The sequence below is a fragment of the Protopterus annectens genome, chromosome 14.part0 (assembly GCF_019279795.1).
Source record: "Protopterus annectens isolate FY-2018-M chromosome 14.part0, PAN1.0, whole genome shotgun sequence".
Lineage (NCBI taxonomy): Eukaryota > Metazoa > Chordata > Ceratodontiformes > Protopteridae > Protopterus > Protopterus annectens.
In genome coordinates, this window is record NC_056748.1 from 1,052,251,371 (window position 1) to 1,052,273,699 (window position 22,329).

General features: G+C 40.0%; 1 protein-coding gene across 3 annotated transcripts in view; it reads left to right on the forward strand.

Moving 5' to 3' along the window:
• The window catches only part of HPDL (4-hydroxyphenylpyruvate dioxygenase like), a 555,822-nt gene that overhangs the window by 430,769 nt on the left and 102,724 nt on the right, over window positions 1–22,329 (forward strand). For 2 of the 3 annotated variants that reach the window (XM_044056863.1, XR_006362808.1), the window contains exon 4: window positions 4,081–4,226. In XM_044056863.1, the coding sequence (XP_043912798.1) occupies window positions 4,081–4,226 (146 nt within the window). Of the gene's footprint in view, window positions 1–4,080; window positions 4,227–19,337; window positions 19,391–22,329 lie in introns of those variants that run through there. The other variant, XM_044056864.1, reaches the window with a different exon arrangement.

Here is a 22,329-nt window from a genome sequence, read left to right on the forward strand (position 1 = left end):
AACCCCTTCCTCCTGAGATCTGGGGAAGTTTATATACTCATGGGCATGTCGTAACATGGCATCCAGGAACTGGTGTAGTACCCTGGAAGCTGATGCCTGTGAGATGCCCATTATATCCCCGGTTGCCCTTTGAAAGGTACCTGTAGCCAGTATTCGCAAGCTCACACATACCTTTGTGTCCACTGGGATGGGCTCCCCTCTGTTGTCTCTTGTTCTCAGGCGTGGCCGGCACAGCTCCACTATTTGCTGTAACGTGTCCCTGTCCACCCTGTAGCGCTCTACTATCTCCAGGTCTTGCAGCCCCTGGTAGGTCACCCTTGGTCTGAACACTCTCCTTCTCCTCTGAGGCCTACGGTAGTTGTCGGCACCCTCCTCCGCAACTCCGTCTATCTCTGACACATACCGATGCATCACGGCCACGGCGGCACCCAACATATACATATTAAAAGTTCCCCATGTGTTTACACCCTACGGTGCGGCGTTTGGGAAATCGCACTGTGTGTTGTGTGCATTCACACTTTATACTGTTGTGCTGTATACCCGGTGATGTCATTGGGTGTGTCTGTGCGGCCATATCTGTGGATTATCTTCCGTGTTTTACCGTTGCAACTGCACCGCTATTGCCTTTAGTGTTACATTACACTTGCCTGCATTGGCTTAGCTTTGCATCTTACCTTACTGTTTCTGCACGTTGCACCTACTATTGCCTGCAGTGCATCCTGCAGGCACATGGCATATGATGCATTTTGTCTGCCGCTGCCGTTATGCTACCTCTGTACTTGGCTGAGCTATTTCGGTTCTTTGCTCTTTGCATTTCTGCTACATCCCCTACTATCTTTGCATTCCTATGCCTCCCCTTTCCCGTTTTGGCGGAGTCTGCATGCAGAGTTGTCAGCTGCCGCTTGCCCTTCCTGGATTGATTGGTGTTGATTGCTCATTACGGCTCCAATTACACTGCTTCCCCATTTCCTCATATTCTCCGCATTACCTTCCTATATCCGTGGTTGTTGACGGGGAGGCCGTTCCATGACTGGGTTGGGGAACGTAGTCATCCTCGTGCACATGCATCTGTGCGCGCATTATGTACTCTCAGCGCATCTATTTCCTCACACGCCGGTCCTGGTGCTGTGATGTGCATTGTACAGCCCATGTTTGCTGGCCTCCAATGTGCTTCCTCCTACAGTGGCACACCCCTCTGCGATTGACATGTATTCCGTGTAGGCCACTTTTCGGTGTAATACCGCTGCGCCGTTTGCTCCATCCTTACACCGGCGGCGGTTTTGCGATTCACTATTATCTGCCTCATTTGCATGGCATTGACTGCTAATACATGGTTACGGCGCCGAACACTGCCACCACTCGTTGACAACCCTTGCGCTGGGGTTGAGGCTTTCCATACATACTATGGTGTGTGGTGGCTGTGCAGCTGATGTGTATTATACTGCTCTTTTAGGACATTGTCTCATTATTTCATTGTTTTGCACCTTCTGTGCACATGTCTGGGGGTTCTGCTGTGGTTTCTGCGTACATACCATTTATGTCATTATTTACATTTTGTGCATGTTTTCTTTGGACATTCTCTGTGCCTTTCGCCATTGGCATATTGCACCTGTATGATACCTGACGTTGACAGCCTTCCGTTACCCCTTGGTCATGTTTGGGTAAATGTAAACCGTTTTTTTTTTGGTTTACATTGCCGTGCCCTTACGCTACGCCTGCGCCACTTCGTGGATTGCTATTTGCCTTCATTTGCATGGTGCAATACCGCACACAGTGTGTTTAGCATACCTATGCCGGGGGCGGCGCATGTCTGGCGCACGCCGGTAGTGCACGTGGGATTGGTTCATACCTGAATCGCTCGGTGGCCATATTTGGCTTTATAACGTCGACGCTATGCGGGCGCCTGGCGCAAGGTTCATGAATCCCGGGGAAAGTCAAGCAGCTAGACACACATTTTATCAGGTGATCCTCATATGGTCCTTGGCACAAAAATGATGATCTTGCATAAGGAGATGAACTGCACACAAAAATCTGGTTGGCATGCCCATTGAGTATCAGTTGAAGAACTTAGACTCACTTTGTGAAGAAATACCAGGTGGATCTAGTATCCTTACGAGAGCACTTTAGTTTTTGTAGCTGAATCATTTCAGACTATTTAGAATTCCAATGTCAGTTAAATAATCAAGGAGTTTCCTGCTCATTTTCTCCCTTCAGTTAAAGTAAAGGACAAGTTTGAAAGTGTGGCTCAAGGAAGAGAAAGTAATGACTCATAACTTAGTTTTGCCTAGAAGAGTTGTATACTTCCTTTAGGAGAACACTACTGATATGTTGGGGGGGGGGGTCTTATTACAACCCAGCTTTGATTTTTCATTCTGAGTGGATGGTTGCAGGCATCATACCTGTAATCTGGCTGCCTGATTCTTCTCAAATCATACAAGAAATTCTAAAAAAAAAAAAAAAAAAAAACAATAAAACAATGTGCACGAGATGGCTGGAAGATATAATGGTGATGATTCTGATGTTTCATCTCTTTGGTGAAAGGCACTTGTGCTGATATCATCTCACAGTCATCCCATGAGGTGCTTATGTCAGCAATTTCCACTTTGCAGCTTAGCTGGTGTAGTTTATTGTAGTAAGACTGTTTTCAGGTCCAGTTTTTCCCCACGGCATCTTAATAACGATATTTAAAAGTTAAATTTAATTTCAGCCTAACATGTAGGTAATCTCTAGTGGCATTGTGAAATCTTATTGTAGCCTTTAGTAGCATCAGATAGTCATATGTAGATATGGGTTCCCTTCAGAATCTCAAACTACTGAAATCCCGAATTTTAGTAGCCTGAGACCAGAAAGGCGAAAGTGCAGAATACTGAAACCTCTGAAGCGGGAAATTCAAAATCCCGAAGTTCGAAGATTTTGAATTGGCGATTCTGGTGTTGTGGTATGTGAGTGGGTGGTTGGAGATGTAGGTAAGTGTTTGTGTTTTATAGGTTTTGGGTAGGGGCTTTAGTGTGTGTCTGTGTATTTTGTTAGTGTGATGTGTGTGCGCGAGGGGAATGTAGCTTGTGTGGTGGTGTTTGTGTGTGTGTAGTGTGAGCTCAGAGTTAGTATATTTAAGTAGGGGGGTGTGGGGGCGCAGGGTGGTTTGCCCCCCTGCTTGTATGTAGGGTAGGTGTTCGTGTATGTGTAGGGAGGTGTATGTTTGTGTCTGCGGTATGTGTAGTGCAGAAGTCGCGATTCTAAATTTCTCGCTGCTGAGGTTTCGGTTTTATCGATTTTCAGCTTCATGGTCTTGAGATACTGAAATTCAAGATTTCAGTATTTTCAGATTATGAAGTGAATCCGTAGGTATGTATCATCTAGATGAAGAAATGTTGTATTTTTAACATGTACTGTAACTTAAAAAAAAATCTTACTTTTTCTCCAGAATGAGTACTTAACTAAAATGAGCCAGTTCACTTATGTCTATTTTCTTTCAGCAAATGAAAGACAACTAGGAGAGGGGAGCAGCTGGCTTCATGAGCAGAGTAATAGATCCCTGGTGACTTGAAAGCTTGCATTCAAGTGGGAGTTATGTATGTCATTTTTCCAGGGAGGGGAATGCTACTTGGACACTCCTTAGAAAAAGCTTGGTGGTAACTCACTCAGTCAGCAAGTAATGTGACTGAAAGCCTGTAAGGAACAGTAAAACTGGTGTCAATAGTTGGCAAAATGCACCAGAGACAATGGCACAGCAAGGGGCTGATTGGCTCCAGATGTAGGGAGTATGGCATAAAAGGTAAGCCAGCCACTGCTAATTGATACACAGCTTCTCGCTCTTGTACACTCGGCCTACGATTGGTCGTGAGCATGAAGTGGTCACATGGTGATTAGGACATTTCATGGTCAGTCTGAGAATGACCAGGAGAAAAACTATACTTGTAAAAGTGGGAGAGGAGATTGCATTCTTATAACCTAAATAGCAGTTTTGTTCTGTTTTGGATAACAGAAATGTTCCATAAATACTGTAAGCTGTTTGTCCTTTACAACCATACCAATGCACAAATGTTTTTTTCATGCCAAAGCTTAAAATTTATATTTTAGATTGGAAAGCTGCAGGAGATACAAGAAGCAGGCCATGACCCTAATGTACTGTGGCAGCAAGGAGTACTGTTAGATGCAGAAGTGGAAGGTGAAGAGCCGCATGAAGATGAGGCTAAATGTAAAACAGCATGTGTCTCCAAAAAAAGGTACTTGAAACATGCAGCAGTTATTTATGCTATAATTATGAGAGCTCTGAAAATCACCTTTTATATGCAGACTGATTGGATTCCTTCCATTTTTATCTTTTAATCTTAATTTCTGAAGTGCATGTATTAATGAATAGAATTAGATTATTGTAATGCCTTTCATGTGACAGGTAAAGTGTTGATTAAAAATGATAAAAATTGTAATGATTACACAGTTTGGGGCTGTTAATGTTTTTGCTGTTTGAGAAGACCCTGACCTGATGTAATGACTGCTGGACTTTTATAAAGCCATGCAATGTGTTTGCCTATACCATTCAGATTGTACTGTTAGTGTGCCGTAGTATGTCAGCATTAGAAGTGTGCTTAATTTTCCACATTATCCCCCTACATAAAGGGGGAACTCAAATGACTACTCTATCGGCCAATAGCTCTCTTATCACCTTTAGCAAAAATTATGGAAAAATGCATTCACCAACAACTTTTACATCGTCTATCTCAACATAACATAATAGCAAACTGCCAACATGGCTTTAGGCCATCACATAGTACCACTACTGCCCTTTTATCCTTTACAGATACCATCAATAGAAACCGTAATAAAAACATCCTCTCATCTGCACTCTTTATTGACCTCTCAAAAGCTTTTGACGTGGTAAACCACACCTTCTTAATCAATATTCTTGAATCCCTTTCCTTTGACTCTCAGGCTGTTAAATGGTTCAGATCCTACCTCAGCAACAGGCAGTTCTCTGGGAAAATCAAATTTCATCCTTTCTGCCAGTCACCATCGGAGTCCCTCAGGGCTCTATTCTTGGACCACTTTTTTTCTCATTATTTATCAATAACCTTCATGTAGTAATTCCTCAAGCCACCTGCATTCAATATGCAGATGATTCTACGCTAATATGCTCAGCATACTCTCCATCAGAACTATATTCTCTTACTCAGAATGTTTTTAACACTGTAGAAACATGGCTTACAAAACGCTACCTCCTTCTTAATGCCAAAAAAAAAAACTCCTTCTCTTTACCCCTATGACCAAGTCCTCCCCTGTAGATTTCTCAGTCTCTTCAAATAATGGCACTATTATATTCCCTGACTCTACCACTAAACTGTTAGGAATAACAATTGACAATAACCTTACATTTGATTACCATATAAATAACACCATTAAAACAGTCAACAGAAAAATAGGCTCCTTGTATAGAATAAAACCTTTCCTAACCCCAGCAGCCAGAACCAAGATTGCTCACTCCCATCTAATCTCTACACCTCACCTATTTATACCAACCTAAAGAAAAATAACCTTAACAAACTAGCAACTTCCTACAATAACATAGCCAGATTCGCCACTGGCAATCCCTTTAGAATCCACCACTGTCTGAATCTTTGGCAACTAGACTAGCTTGAATTCCAAAACCATCTGATAATCTCCTAACTCACGATTGCCCACAAGATATTTTACCAACCCAACACCACTCCTATACTCTCCAGTCTCTTAATCCCCTATAAAAATCTGAATTCCCTACGTTCTTCTAGCAAACTCCTCGCTAGTATAATCAAGTCTAACAACATGCAGATATACCCCAGGGATTACCTCAGTGTCACTGCTCAACAGAGGCACAGCAAAATAATGGGTATAGTTCCCCATACTAAAGGGGTGGCATAAGCCACAAAACGATGGGCTAGGCTTGTAAATGCCCTCGGGCAGATAGCCTAGTATGAACCTATGAACCTATGGCTGGTGATTCTATGTTTACTAACGCAGCAGGAAAAAAATGGAACCTGCTACCCAATGAACTAACACTAATTGCATCCTTGCCTGTCTTTAAACACAAACTCAAAATACACCTCGAAACGCACTGGTTATGCCCTTGTAGTAACCCTGACTAACCACCCTCTTCCACCACTGTTTCTTCCTCTTCCAAACAAACTTCCAAACATTTTAATGCTTATTCATGTAAGCAAGGCTGGTACTGTTTAAGCTCTAATCAACATACTGCTGAAATCTTTCTACTTGATGTGAAAAATTTCATATGAATCTTACTGTGCTACATTTTTATTGTTGCTTTTTTAAGTGTAAATATTTTTACTGTTTTTTTAAAGTGTAAATATCTTTAGTATGTAATAATTACTTCTTGTATTTTTTTATTAATCCTTTCATTTACCGTGTAACTATATTTTTAATTTTTCTATCTTGTTGGAGCTTTTCTCCCCGGGCCTCTACTGAAAATGGAAATATATCCAGCTAGACTAGCCCGGTTAACAAATGTTCAGAATTTCTGATTTAAACCACTTTTAGATGTGTTGATAATTTATCCACTCAACTTTGATTGCCCACGTAAATGAGTGCAAAATGCTTCCTTGGAATAGCATCTATGTAGTGGGAGTTGTAAACTTATAAAGTAATTATAATGCTTCACTGCTTGTCCTTTTACTAGTACCTTTAATATGCGTATGCAGTGTATTAAATTAGGATTTGGACAAATTTGCTGCAGATTTTAACCTATTAGGCACAGAAATCTGTTTGTGGCAGTCTAAAAATATAATATTGTATCATTATTAGGCCCAACTCTACTTCAAATAAATCTGTATCATTACAATCCCTCTTTCTTTACTAACTTAATGTAAATCAAACATATTATTATTGTTATCATTATTGTTATTATCATCATCCTGTAGTCCACAGACAGCATCACCCACAGTACATATTTCTGTTTAACACTCCATTGAGTTTCATCTGCAAGGTTTTCTGCCTTAAGCTTCAGCTTTCTTCTTAGCCACTGACACAGAAATGAATAATCATACATCAAAGTAGGTAGTTTAAGGTCTTCTCCATTGTCTTCCCACATCTCCTTACTCAGTGGATTTACCAGCCTGTCTTCCCCAATGACTACACATTACAGTCAATCTGTCCTCCCCAGTAACCCACAGTACAGTCAACCTGTCCTCCCTGGTAACCCACAGTACAGTCAACCTGTCCTCCCTGGTAACCCACAGTACAGTCAACCTGTCCTCCCTGGTAACCCACAGTACAGTCAACCTGTCCTCCTGGTAACCCACAGTACAGTCAACCTGTCCTCCCTGGTAACCCACAGTGCAGTCAACCTGTCCTCCCTGGTAACCCACAGTACAGTCAACCTGTCCTCCCTGGTAACCCACAGTACAGTCAACCTGTCCTCCCTGGTAACCCACAGTACAGTCAACCTGTCCTCCCTGGTAACCCACAGTACAGTCAAACTGTCCTCCCCCATCACTCACAGTACAGTCAGCCTGTCCTCCCTGGTCACCCACAATACAGTCAACTTGTCCTCCCTGTCACCCACAGTACAGTCAACCTTTCCTTCCCGTCACCCACAGTACAGTCAACCTGTCCTCCCCGGTAACCCACAGTACAGTCAACCTGTCCTCCCCGGTAACCCACAGTACAGTCAACCTGTCCTCCCTGGTCACCCACAATACAGTCAACCTGTTCTTCCCAGTCACCCACAGTACAATCAACCTGTCCTTCCCGTCACCCACAGTATAGTCAACCTGTCCTCCCTGGTAACCCACAGTACAGTCAACCTGTCCTCCCTGGTGTAATGCACAGTACACTCAACCTGTCATCAGCAATAACCCACAGATTACAGTCAACCTGTCCTCCCCAGTAACCCACAGATTACAATCTTCCTGTTGACCACAGTAACCTATAGAGTCAACCTGTCATCAACCTGTCCTCCCCTATAGCTCACAATATGGTCAAATCTTTATTTAGCCACATATTTTATAATTCTTCACTCTTCATTTATACCATCCTTGATTCTCCAGTAACCCACATCTGTTCTTTTTCCCATATTTTAAAATACCATGTCACACTTCCCCTCTTTGATAATCTTAGTCCTCCAACTTCCCTAGCTCCCTTTAACACATTCTTACTCCACTTCTTTTTTTTCAGTCATACCTCTCAGTTTTCCCACTCTTGCAATCACACTCTATTCTTCCCTTTAACTCTCACCCTAATCTTTAACTTGTACAATTTCCCCCCTATGTTTACACCCCTCCTTCACCATTGCATTCTTCACAAAATCTTTACTCTGTCTTTCATACCTCAATGTTACTTCAGCTTCACCACAGTGCTTTTATACATCTGCCTATCCTACTTCACTTCTTACCACTTCTTTTTCTCAACAAAGTTTCAATAAATTAATAAACCAGCATTTCAGATTTATAATATCAGCCATGCTGAATTCTATGGAAACACACTAAAGAAAATGCATATATTTACACAGGAAAAATAATCTATTTAACATTATTCAAACTCAAACACTTACTCTTAAAGCAAAAATCCTCAAAAAACATTGCAGTAAAGCAACCCAAAACTTCAGTTCCACACTGAAAACAACATTACAACAGCTTCTCTTTAAATCTGCAGTGGCATACATCCAAATCCTGGTCATACCAGCCCATCAAGAAGTATATCCCTACCCCACCCCCTCACCCCAATAAGATTTCTCTTTCCAATATCATAGAATCCCCCACTGACTCTAATGTTCTCCAAGAAAGTCTGGCACAAACTTGTGTCAGAGCTGTGGACTAAAACTAAAAGCCAAGAAATGCATAATAGTATCCTTCAGGAATATGGCCACTGTGGTAACCACCACATTCTAAGATTTGCCTGAGTATTCAGGGACTTGAGGGCACATGTAGACAATAATTTAGCCCTTGACCATCATGAATCTATAGTAATATCAAAATCATTTTACGTTGTGCCACCTGTAAACAAAGGTATGACATCTAGATCCAAGGAAGTCATTGTTTCACTATGCCCTCATCAGAGCTATCATGAAGTACAATGCTCATTTGGTATGTATTTAACCAGTCACATCCAACAACTGGAATGTCCAAAGAGGTTTCTCATTAAAATAATATAGGCTCTAAATAATATGTATTTTGCAGACCACCTCAAAGCCCTATTGCTGTATTCAGTCTCCTACAGACTGTTGAGGGGTGATGTATGACTGGCATACAAGGTATTGTTGGACCCCACTCTGATGGTCCTGCATATCCACAAAACAAATAGCACCAGAAGTACCAATTCTAAAGACTTAAACCTTACCTTTGATTTAAGTAGGACCTGCTGGAGATAAGGTATGTATCCTAGAGACTACCCATTCTCTGGAACAATCTCCCTATTGATGTGGAGCAGAGTTCCTCACTAACCTAATACAAGTATAACTTGGGCAACTGGATGGGGAACCAGAAATTCACCCCAGGTTTGGCACCTACTGTATATCTCTTATAAACACATGCAGCAAGTAAATGTTTCATTTCCCAAGCCCTACTTACACTACCAAGGGTACCAGAACTTTTTATTTTATTTTTTTCAGATTCATGGCTAGGCTTATAAAGCCCCCCCCCCCCCCGTGATCCTTAGCCTAATATGCACATATGAACCTATCATTCCAATCAGATTAGGACTGAAGCTGTGTAGTATTAATGCCTAGAGCCTCTGCAGTAAAATTCCAGAATTGCATACATGGATTGCTTCTCAATCCTTCGATATCTTCTGACATCATAGTGGTTACTGAAACATGGCTCGAGCCTGAAATTTTGGATGATGCAATCCTTTCCCAAGGATAATAACATCCTAAGAGCAAACCAATTAAGTAAAGAGGGCTGTGGAGCTGCTAAAATAAAGTCTAATCTTTTAGACATCTCATAGGTTTCTTATCCCCTTAACCCATTTCTCTAAATCTTTTGGGTTTCTAATACCATGAAGGGAATGGACCCCATGCCTAAGTCAAAGTATGATTAAAGTTCATGAAATTAGTATTGCTTCAATCTTTGATGTCAGGCAGTACTCTTCACAGCACCCACAATGTGCCCAGTAATGACTCCATCTGCAATTTGTATGAAGTTACTTGTCTCGATAACATATCTAAATGTACTCTTCACTTATCAGACCAATGATAGAGTACAATGCCCCATTCGGGATGTATCACACCTGACATCTGCAGCAATTGGAGAGACCCCAAAAGTTCCTCACCAAAAGGATAAAGGGACTCCAAAATCTGTCATATGCTGCCAGATTGAAGAAACTCCAGCTCTATTCAGTTGCATACCGTCTGCTCAGAGGTGACATGTGCCTGACATACAAGGCCATGTCCAACCCGGAATTAATGGACATGCTCCACCTCAAAAAATCCAAATCCACCAAAACCACTAGAGCAAGCGACTTAAACCTTAGCACGGATATAAATAGGACGTGCTGGAGGGATAGATTTATCACTCAGAGACTCCCTATGCTGTGGAATAAAATCCCGGTCCATGTGAGGCAGAGCACCTCGCTGGCTCTGTTCAAGAGAAATCTTGACCTGTGGATGGGAGATCGTAGGTTTATCCCGGGAATCATCTCTGTGTCACTGCTGGACAGAGGCACAGCAAACTAATGGGCACAGTATTTTTTCATATAAGGGGTGGCGTAAGCCACAAAAATTTGGGCTAGGCTTATAAATGCCTTAGGGCAGATAGCCTAGTATAAACCTATGAACCTAAATACAATTGTATATTCTTTTTTATAAGACCCTGTTGCTCCTACTACTGGAACTGTCTGGGTATATTTTTTCCACATTGCTGTCGTTTCTGCCTGCAAATGTGGTATTTTATGACTTTGTCTCTCTCTATACGAAAGACACTGTAGTCACTGGGAGTAGCAATTTTAATGATCAATGCTGCTTTTATCTTCTTTTCATGGACAAGTGTATCTGGTTCCTTCGGATCTCTGTTTTGAACTATTGGTAATGGGTAATCCCATGTGATGTAGACTTCACAATTTTCTATGACGCTTTGTGGTTCATGTTTCCAGTGCTTTTCAGCTACTTCAGTTTTATAATGTTTGCACAATCTCCAGTGCAACAGTCTTGCACATTGTTATGCCTTTCAGTATACAGTCCTTCTGCCATTAGTATGTCACAGCCAACAACAAGGTGTGCAACTGTTTGCAACTCTGTTTTACAAAACCTACATTTGTCTGTTTCTTCCACATGTTCAATGGACTTTGTAAACCACAGCGTACGTAGTCTACTATCTTGGGCTGCCAATATTAATCTTTCATCTTTTGGTTTAAATTCTCCTCTCCTTAACCATTCCTGCATTTGATCCTGATCAGTATGAGGTTGTTCCAGGAGGTTTCTGTACTTGCAACTATATTTATGCATTTTTCACATTTCTTGCCTTCTCATCTGATCCTTCACCTTATATGCTTTATTTTGTTTTTTTTGTCGCATTTAGTTGCTGCCTGAATTTTATCTACTTTTGCTTTGATTCCTTCTCACTTGACACTGATATGATTCTGTTAGGCTAAGTAGGGATGTCATCTTAGATTTATTCTCCTCATGTTTCAAAACTTTCACTATGTTTGGGTCTTGTGAGGTCAACAGATATGTATGCAGTCCCATGAATGCAAAGCCATACATGAAATCAATTTCAAGGAGGCCCATACCTCTTTTGGAACGGGAAATATATAAACGGGTCTATATTAGATAGTCGAAGTCCTGTAACTCCGAACACCTAATGGTCGAACCTTTATGTTCGAAGTTACAGAACTTCAAGTATCTAAAAAAAATAACTACACAATGCACAAAACAAAAACTTCTTTTAAGCAGGGGGCAAGCCCCCCCCCCTGCACCCCCCACTACTTAACTATACCAACTCCAAGATCGCACCACATTGAAGTGAATGGAAACCTCCACTTACAGAGATTTCCATTCAAATGCTTGAACTTTTACAAATTCGAACGTATGGTGTCGACTATATGTGGTTCGAACTTGTAAAAGTTTGACTACATGATAGGAACCCATATAAACTTGGTATACACCATTTTTTATAAATCATTTGATAAGCGTGAAACATCCTTCTTGTTTTCCAGTCTAATCTGTCCAGCACCTTTTAGCGCCAGTCAATCACACCAGAACTGTAAGTTAGGACAGGAAGTGCAAATTGGTTTATAGCTTGAACTTTGTTCCTAGATGTTAGCACTGTTTTCAGTATTAATTTAACTCTTCTAAAATATTCCTTACTGGGTTTTATTCGCATTTGTTCATGTTTTATTGTTGATCCTTCATCAGTTCCCAAATTATTATACACTCCTCCTTGCGCAAGTTCTTTTATATTCTTGTCCCAAACTGATGTTTTCTTGGTGCTGCAGCTTTCCTGCTTTAAAGGTTGCTTTTGCACATTTATCAAGACCAAATGACATTCTTATATCATCTGAAAAGGTTTTGACTACTTGCAGTTGTGCTTTCAGTTCCTCATCTGATGAACTATACAGTTTTAAGTCATCGACAAAGAGAAGATGAGAAGTCTTTATACTTTGTTGCTTTCTGGGAGCCAAATTATAGCCATGACCTAATCTGTTAAGCAGACAGATTAATAGGTTAAGGGCAAGGCAAAAGAGCAGTGGTGACAGAGTCTCTCTGGAATATCCCCCATTGGAGTTTTATCTCTGGAATAGTAATTTGTCCTTTATCATGGCTTAACTGCAAAGTGGTTTGCCACTGTCCACTCGTGAGGATCCATGATATTTCTGCTTAGTTTGTCTGCCAATGTATTTTTCTTTCCTGGCAGGAATTGTGCTTGTAGTTGAACTTGGTAGGTCAGTGCTGTGTTCCACAAGGTCATTGCTTCCACAAGGTCATTGTGTGCCCCCTTGTTTGTTTATGTACCACATCACTGTAGTGTTGTCCGTCTTTATTAGAAGTTGTCCTGGATGTAGGAGGTCCTTGAAAGCTGTTAGGGCATTTTGTACCGCTAGCATCTCTTTTTAATTGATGTGGAGATGCATTTGATCTGCAGACCATTTGCCCTGAATACACTGTCCTGCCATGTGTGCTCCCCAGGCGTAATCCGATGCATCTGTTGTCATTGTTTGCCTGGCTGTGGGCAAGGTGAAAGGCTGACCCTTGTTGAGGTGACATGCCTGAGCCCACCATAGAAACTCCTGTTGAAGGCAGGGAATTAGTGGAATTATTGTTTCCAAGCTGTGGCTGTGTTGAGTCCATACGCTTTTCAGGTACCATTGTAATTTCCTCATATGCAGTTTGGCAAATGGTATTAGTAGTATTCAAGATGCCATTTATCCCAAGGCCTGCAGAATTTTTCTTGCAGGGAGTTGGGTCTTTGTTGCCATCATTTTGAAGTATTGAGTCAGTTGTCCTTGCTTGTCTGGCGTGAGATAAGCCATCTTGGCCGTTGTATTTAAGCTGGCACCCAGGAATATTATGGCTTGTGAGGGCACTAGTTTTGACTTCTTTTCGTTTACTGTGTACCCTAGGCAACTTAGTAGTTTTTTTAAAAATGCCAGATGTTTTAAAAGAATGTCCTTGCTGTCTGCTTGAATAAGGCAGTCGTCCAGGTATGGATATATTTGGATTCCTCTTTGTCTGCAGTATGCAATTACTGGTGCCAGGCATTTTGTGAAGACCCTGGGCGCAGTAGATAAGCCAAAGGTCAGTGCAGAGAATTGGTAATGAGTTGTACCTGCTATAAATCGGAGGTATCTTCTGCAATTTTGTCTGATAGGGACATGCACGTATGCCTCCTTGAGGTCCAATGTTACTAGCCAAGCCTTCTTGCCCAGCATGGGAAGAAGTTGCTGTAGTGTGAGCATCTTGAATTTGGGTACTTCCAGGTATGTGTTTAGAATTGAAAGGTCCAGAATGGGTCTCCAGGCCTTGTCCTTTCGGGGAACCAGAAAGAGTCTTGAGTAAAATCCTTGTCCTTGCTCCTGTGTAGGAACCTGTTGAATGGCTCTCATGTCCATGAGTGCTGCAATTTGTCTTTGAGCCTCTGGCCGTTGATTTGATGGCAGGTTTGGCATTCCTTTTATCCTTGGTAAAGTGTGAAAGTGGAACCTGTATCCTTGAGTTACAATATTTAGGACCCATTTGTCTTTTGTGATGATGTGCCAATTGTCTGCAAAAAGTGCAAGTTTTCCTCCCAAGGGAGCTGCCAAGAGTGATTTGCTTGGCAGTCTGAGGGGTAAGTCATTGTGATTGTCTTCTGATAGTTTGAGACCTGTCTTCTCCTCCATTCTGGGTTGTGGCACCCTATTGTCATGGCTTGTAAGAGCCTTGTGGCTGACCTCTGCCCCTTGGGCGTCTGTATTTGCCCCTCTGAGGTCTGTCAGAAGTTGGAAAGGACCAGTTTTTGGTTGGTCAATTTCTGCTGAAACGAGGGGGTTGGACCTGTAAAAAATCCTTGACCGTCTGCATAGATTTTGCCTTATCCTCCATTTTCTTTAAAACCTCTTCTGCTTTTACACCAAATAAAACATCCTGCTGTAAGGGTGCATCCAATAACTTTGCTTTAACATGATCAGGTAAAGTTTGTTCTTTTAACCAAACATGCCTACGAATGACTGACCCTGTTACAGCTGCTCTGCAAGAAGCTTCCAATTTCCTTGTAATCAGGCTGCTCTGTATGTGTGCTCATTTTTTGTTTTAAATGAGACATCAAATATTGTTGATATTTCAGCATGTGAAACTGGCAATTTAAGGCCCTCATAGCTAGAGTAGCTGAGGTATATACTTTCTTTCCCCATATGTCTAGTGCTCTAGAATCCCTTTCAGACGGTACAGGATTTTTAGCAATAGAGGCCTTAACCCCTTTGGGACCCTGGGAAATGGTTTCTGGATCAGCAACAGGGCTTTTATATAGGAATTTATGTGAGTCAGGGACTCTGTAGTATCTGTCTGGTTTGGCTGGTGCAGGAGGTAATGAATCTGGGTTAAGGCTAGATTCTGAATAAACATCATCCACAGTGCCTAACACAGGTGGAATAGCAAGGGGTCTGTGCTGGGGTAGTAAGAGGAACTCTCGGAGCCTTTTCTTAGAATCAGAGTAATCCTGGCCTTCCCAGTGGAAATGTTCCCTCATGGTATGTAAAGTTTCCCCAAAAGAGTAGTCTTCTGGGGGAGATGCTGAAGGAATAGACCTGGTCAGAGGAAGCGTAGTCCTCCTCCTGTCTAGGCCTTTTGTCAGGTGGGGGATGGGAACCTTTGTACTGGTTTCCTATAGGAGGCTCCAAATTATCTTCATAGGTCAACTGATTAGATGTTTCCTGCTCCACTGTTTCTCCTGTTGTGTTGTTATTGGAGTTAAATTTTCTACATTAAATCCTTTACTTTGCAGGTACTCCATAACCTCAGTTTCTATTTCTTTAACCTCTCCTTTACTAATCCTCTTTTCTTCTTTGTTTTCTAATTTTTGTATTGTAAAATTTTGCATATCCAGATGTCTTTGCCTGTATTTCTCTTCAAATATCTTTGGTGCTGGTCTTTTTGCATTGCTTACTTTTGCTTTCTCCTTTGCATAAATATTGCACCATATTAAATAACTTTTTCTTTCCCATGCCCATATTTCTTCTTCAGATGTCTCATGCTCCTCTTGTTTCTCCTTACTTTGGGGACTAGTTGTTCCATCATGCTGTGATATGACCTGTGTTAGACTTTCTACACTGAATCCTTCACTTTGCAAATATTCTATAACTTCAGCTTCTATTTTTTTTAACTTCTACTTAACTAATCTTCTGTTCTGCATTCTCTCTTTGTGATGTTATTTTTTTATTGTGAAATTTTCCATATTTGAATACCTTTGCCCGTATTTCTCCTTGAATATCTTTGGGGCTGCCTTTTGTTGATTAATTTGGCTTTCTCCTTTACTTAAATATTAGACCATATCACATCTCTCTTTCTTTCCCATATCCATATTTCTTTTTTATGCCCATCAAATATCTCTAAATGTTTTTTTTAATTTTCACACTTCCTCGGTCGCTTCTTTTTTTCAAACAGCACAAGGTTTCTTGGTCTATATAGTGTTTTCCATGGATCTGTCATATTAATGAACACAAATTTTTATTTGAAGCTTCTGACAATTTTTCTTGTGGAAGTATTTTTTTTTCCTCTAATTTCTCATTTAGTCTTTTCATATATCTTTTGTCTGGAAATTCTGGGCTTCTTGCATAGTAGTAACAATACCTAATTTCTTTCTTATCCTCAATAGTCCACTCTGTCGTCTGTTTTTTTGGCCGATCAGTTTTTGTGATTTTTTTGTGGACTGCCACTTCCTTCTACAGCAGGGCCTAGCCCAATTGTAGGAATGTTTCCATGTCTTGTGGATTCTGTACTGTCATTTTTTCCAGTCCTGGCACCAGTGTGTCTACCAGGATTGGGCACTTTTTTATCCTCATGTGCACCCAGCTGTATTTTTATTGTTTAACTTACATCTGTCCATGATATATGCTATATAAAAGAAAGTCTAGACATCAGTGTCATCTTGGTGAGATTTTGTGAAAAACTGGGTCCACCTCTTGAAGGTCACCAAAGCCAGAGGATGAATTAAATTCCAGCAGTTGTTCTCTTCTTTTGCTGATTTTGTAATCCCTCCACTCAGATATGATGTGCCTCATGATGCTTTAAACAGACTAGATTCTCTAGCTTCAGTACAGACAGAATAACTCAAATTGCTATTCTCCCAGACTCATTAAGTGATCACCACTCTAAACATGCAGTCCATCAGTGGAGCAAAAACTCCAAACATACATATTTCAATTCGGTTAGGAATCTACAAAAATATTAATCAAACTTCTTTATTAGTGTACCCACTGTAAACTGGTCTGCACTTAAATCACTGCCTCTAGCTCAAGCAGATGAAACATGCAGCAGTCTCTTAAAGTGCATCCCAGCTTCATGGCTAACACAGAAAACAAAAAACATATGTAAAGAAGGGTTAGAGCATGAAGTTTAGCATACTAACAAAACTCAGCTCTTGCATCAGCCTTACAAGCAGCTACACAGTCTGTCAAAAATCTCACCCAGGCTGACAGAAAAAGGCATTGGAAGACTCTCATATCTCCAACCATAGTATTTTTAGGAATTAGCAAGCTATTAAAACCTGGTAAAACTTGTCATCCTAACTCCCTATCCAGTAACACATCTTAACTTAACATGCAAGTTCAAATCTCACTTCTTCAACACAGTTGCATCACTAATTAAAACTCTTCAGTGTATTTGGCTTACAACCAGTCCCCCCCACAAAAAATAGATATATAAAGTACACACACACACACACACACACACACACACACACACACACACACTCACAAGCATCAAAAAAACTAAAACCCTCCACTCTAGCTGCTGGTGATCTTCCTGCTAGAAGCCCAAAACTTGCTGTTGGACCTCTAGGATATGCTGTATCTGTTTTTTAAATAGGCCCATTTCTGAGTCTTTTGTCCCTAAAGTATGGAAACAATTTTTTTTTATCTTTCCTCTACATAAAGGAAGAAAATCCACTGAATTGTCCAGAGGTCATCAAGCTGCCATTCTGCCCTACTTTTACCCAGGAGATGCATTTATACCCAGATTCATCAGCACATATTAAATAATAATTTGCTCTCACCTTTACAACATGGTTTCTGCCCAGTCACAGTACAACTACAGCTTTGCTGTCATTTGCCCCAGTCACAGTACAACTACAGCTTCGGTGTTGTTTGCCCCAGTCACAGTGCAACTACAGCTTTGCTGTCATTTGTCCCAGTACATCTACAGCTTTACTGTCATTTGTCCCAGTCCCAGTACAACTACAGCTTTACTGTCATTTGTCCCAGTCCCAATACAACTACAGCTTTGCTGTCATTTGCCCCAGTAACATTACAACTACAGCTTTACTGTTATTTGCCCCAGTCACAGCACAAGTTTTTGCTGTCATTTTATAACACAATCAGCCAAAATCAGAATGACTGAAAAACTTGCTTCGTCGGTATTGCTTGATCTTTCTAAGGATTTTGATTATTAATTATATATATATATATTTTACCTAGGCTTCTCTACCTCCTCTTTAAATTAGTTTAGAAGGTAGCTGTCTGACAGAAAACAGTGTGTCAAATGGCAATCCTTCTTATATGCATATCTACCAGTGTCCTTTGTAGTTCCCCGATAGATCAGTCCTCGGGCCATTTCTGTTCATCCTACTCATTTTTCAGTGTTTGGCCACTGTGATTCTACACGTATCTTTTCTGCATCTGGAATGTCTACACCTCATGTGATTATGCAGCTTTCATTTACCCTACATTGACCGATGGTTAAACCGTTCTCACTCACTCACTCACTCCTGAGTCCTAACGCGAGTAAACGTTTACCCCCCAGAAATCACACTCAGGTGAAAAGACTAATTTTAGAATCCTTTCATCAAATAACATCCAGATAGATATTATTTTGTGTACCAAGCTACTAGGTATAGTCATTGATGAACAGTTGGCGTTTGATATTCATATCCAGTACAGCAATAAAAACTCATTGCAAATTAGGACTCCTTTACATTGTTTCCAGCTGCCTCATAGAACATTCATGTAAAAAATCAGCAGTGACGCATCTCTTATCAAGTGTACTTTCTCTCTTCTATTCTTACAAATATTCCTACTGACCAACTAGAATTAGAGCAATACTGTGATAAAAATCATTATATTTAAAGCCCCGGCTGCCCAATAAGATGCACAACTGCTTGGCCCTCCAAAATTTTGAATTGGTTGGAATTCCCTAATTACCTGTCCCACATTCAAATAAGAGCTGCTCAGAACATCCTATATTAACTGACAAGCATCCAGCCTTGTATAATGCAATGGTGCTCTTCTTCAATTGAAGAATAAATTCCTCAACACCATCCGAAAATCACACAAGAATTATAACGATCCCCTGTATTCTTTTTCTTATGTATCTAAAAGCTTGAACATCAATCTCTCAAACCTGGAAGGTGTTGTTCAAGGTTCACCTGCTAACCTCCTGGCTTTGCTTCAGCTCATGTTCTCCAGGCTAATTATAATATGTTGTACTCCCAAAATTCTCAATATTTCATTGTACAAGTCTGAAACTAACCCCTTCATAATGTTATGCTTTGCTCTCTAATTCCATCCTATTTGTTGTTTTTTTGTAACTATTTGTATATAGTATACTATTGTCAGAACAATTAGGCTGGAATGTAATACTTGGATAAATGCATTACTTTTAATATTGTGGGTGAGAAAAAGTTGACTCAACACTTACTTGTTTTTATTTTTAAATCCTACTGTTTTAGGTCATAGTTAAGTCAAAATTAAAGCAGCCAACATGCACCAATTTGAGGTTTGTATGCAACTAGAATTTATTAGCCCGTAAGAAATAAATTATTTAGTTTTGAATTGGCATCAGTCAATAAAACTTAACTTGATGTACTGTGTAAAAGTCAGCGAAACATCAGTTACAGTAGTTTTTGGCAGTATGGTAAGACATGCTGAATACCAAGTGGTCAAAATAAATTTAAAGGGTCCAGGCTTAAATTCTTTTGGTCCTCAGTGGGCACCACACAATAGTTTTGTATTCTCTGTTTACTCTTTGTTTGGGGAGTTCCACAAAGCAGGTAATACTCCCTAGCACCTGAATGCTGGCTCCTTTAATAAGTTAAAGTCCAGTTCATTTGCAGGGAATCCTGGTTAAATGCTCCTGTCTAGCGCACTTTACTTTCCACCAGTGAGAACGGATCTACATTTTTAGATTTGCCAATCCCAGAGTTGGCAAGATGCAGTATCACAGTCTGGTTCTTTCTCCAGACTGTAGAAAGCTGTCAGTCCTCCAACAGGGCCCTGTCAGTAAGCAAGCAGGCAGGTATGACTGGACTAAGAAGATAAAATGTATGAAAATCTGAAGTATTTGACTAAATTCAAGTATTACTGCCTCAAAATGACTGAATGACCAAATGACTGAAAGTCAGAACAAAGAATGACCAAATTAGTTCAGTTCCACTGCAGTATATATATTTGGAGGACAGACATGAATTGGAATTTCCTTTGTTCTGTCTCTGCAGTTAATGAAGTCCAGCCTTTGCTTTGGCTGTTTGTTTTACCACAATACATTATCTATTTGATCAGCAACACATCTTGGAAAAGGAGGGCGTTGCAGAGATCACTTTCTTTACCTCCTATAAGTTTATTACCCCTTTCTTACCTCTTGACACTTTAATGTCTGAGAAACAGAATGGCATATAGTTTCATGTATTATCTCAGTGTTTTTTGTGTGTTTATAGCAACTCTTTGACTGTGCAGAAGACAGGTAGTCAATTTAGATGTCAGGCAGAGTTTAGCAGGAGGAGTCTTTTGTTTCAGACTCTTGTTGCATATTCGTGTTTGGACATTACTTTTGTTGAAGCCAGGCTGCTTCTTTGAAATGCCATATATGTTTCCATATTTTGTTGCAAGATATGTTAGGAAATAGCAAGATGAATACACAGCCATATGTGAAGGCTAGTAATAAATACAATCAAAACGCAGTAACAAAAGCACTATATATGCAGTACTCAATGGCATTAGCAACACTAACCTATATGGCAATTCCAGCAATACTAATGACAGCCATGGCTAACATTATCAGTAATACATGTATTTATTTTCCTTTTCTATTAGAAGGGCTATTCCTGCACTATACTACCTATAACTCACCACATTCTAACACTAACAGTACTGCCAATCTAAGATAATTAATATCTACAGTGCTTCTGTGTACTTGAGTAGTGGCTGTCAATTACCTCTTGATTTGTATTGTATGTTCAATGATCTGTTACTGTATTTTATTATTTCTGTACTTTATTATTTCTGTACAATTAGTTAGTACTATATTTTGCAACTCAAGCTGTTTTCTTTTTTCAGTTATATTGTTTCATCCTTGAAATGATTTTTCACCCAAGCTTGTTTATTACCATATAGGACTCAAGCTTGTAATGAGTTTTCTCCTGAGCTTATTACCATGTATCACTCATGCTTCTAATGAGTTTTCACCTGAACTTGTTTGTTACTGTATATCACTCAAGTTTCTAATGAGTTTTCAGCTGAACTAGTTTTTTACTGTATATGATTTTTCCCAGTGTATCCTATTCAGTCTCATTCTCTTGTCCTGTAAATATGCAGCAGCTTACTTTTATCCGCACCTAAAGTTTGACTTCCTTACTAAGAGCATGAAAAATGTCCAAATGCAAAATCATGCTGATGGGTAACACATCTTTTGGCAGCTGTAGTATGATATTTCAAGTCCATCTTAACTAATCATTTCATTTAAAGTCCATAAGATATAAGTTTAAAATAGATGTTCTACATGAAGTAGGGAGCAAACATCCTGCTCTTCTTACAGACTTAATATAAAATGCTTCAAGATCATACAGCCTTGAGGCAGGTGAAGTACATTCCATGAATTAGTTCTTCATTTAAGTTGGATTCTACTAAGTCTGTGGTTAACCTTTTATCTCTAACATTAATGTCTCTTCATTATCGCCTAATTGCTACAGAAACCTTGGACAATATTTATAGACTCAACCTCTGCACCTTTTAAATAACTCTATTATATTTCTCATTATGCAGTCTGTGTCAGAAATGCACAAAATCTGCTCTTTTCTTTCTTAAATTTTTACATTTGCATAGTAATTATAATTTTACCTCTGTAATGACCACTTAGCACTTGGATCCATTACTCTAAGTCCGACATAGTAATAAAGTATTCTACATTCTCCTTCGGTAATTACTAGATAGTCTCATCAAAAACAGAAATAGAACCTTTAGTACTTCCTCTCAGCTTTAAAATGCAGCAAGTTCTGCTTTCCCAACTTCAGCTTGTTACGCCTAGAACACTTAATTGTAGACAGTGATAGATGGACACTTTCTTATAATGCTGGTTATTACTGATCTGTGTTATCATTTGTACATACAGTTTTCCATTACTATTGCCTTCGGCATCAGTTTTATTCACTTCATTACACAATGTATTCATAATGCTTACAATGCAATATTTCTGTATACAAGTATCGGTGATTCTTTTTAATATTTCTGTAAACACAAAATAAACCATTTAAAGCTAATGCCTTATCGTGACTTATTGTGTCTTTTTTGGGTACAGTATATGTGTGAGATTGAGACTGATTGATGGGGTATAGTGTATATGTGAGTGTGATATCCCCACACTGGACCAGTAATCAAGGCACCTCAGTCCTTACCACTGACACTGGAGAGGGACATTCACTTGGAATACAAATGGATACACTCAGTGTT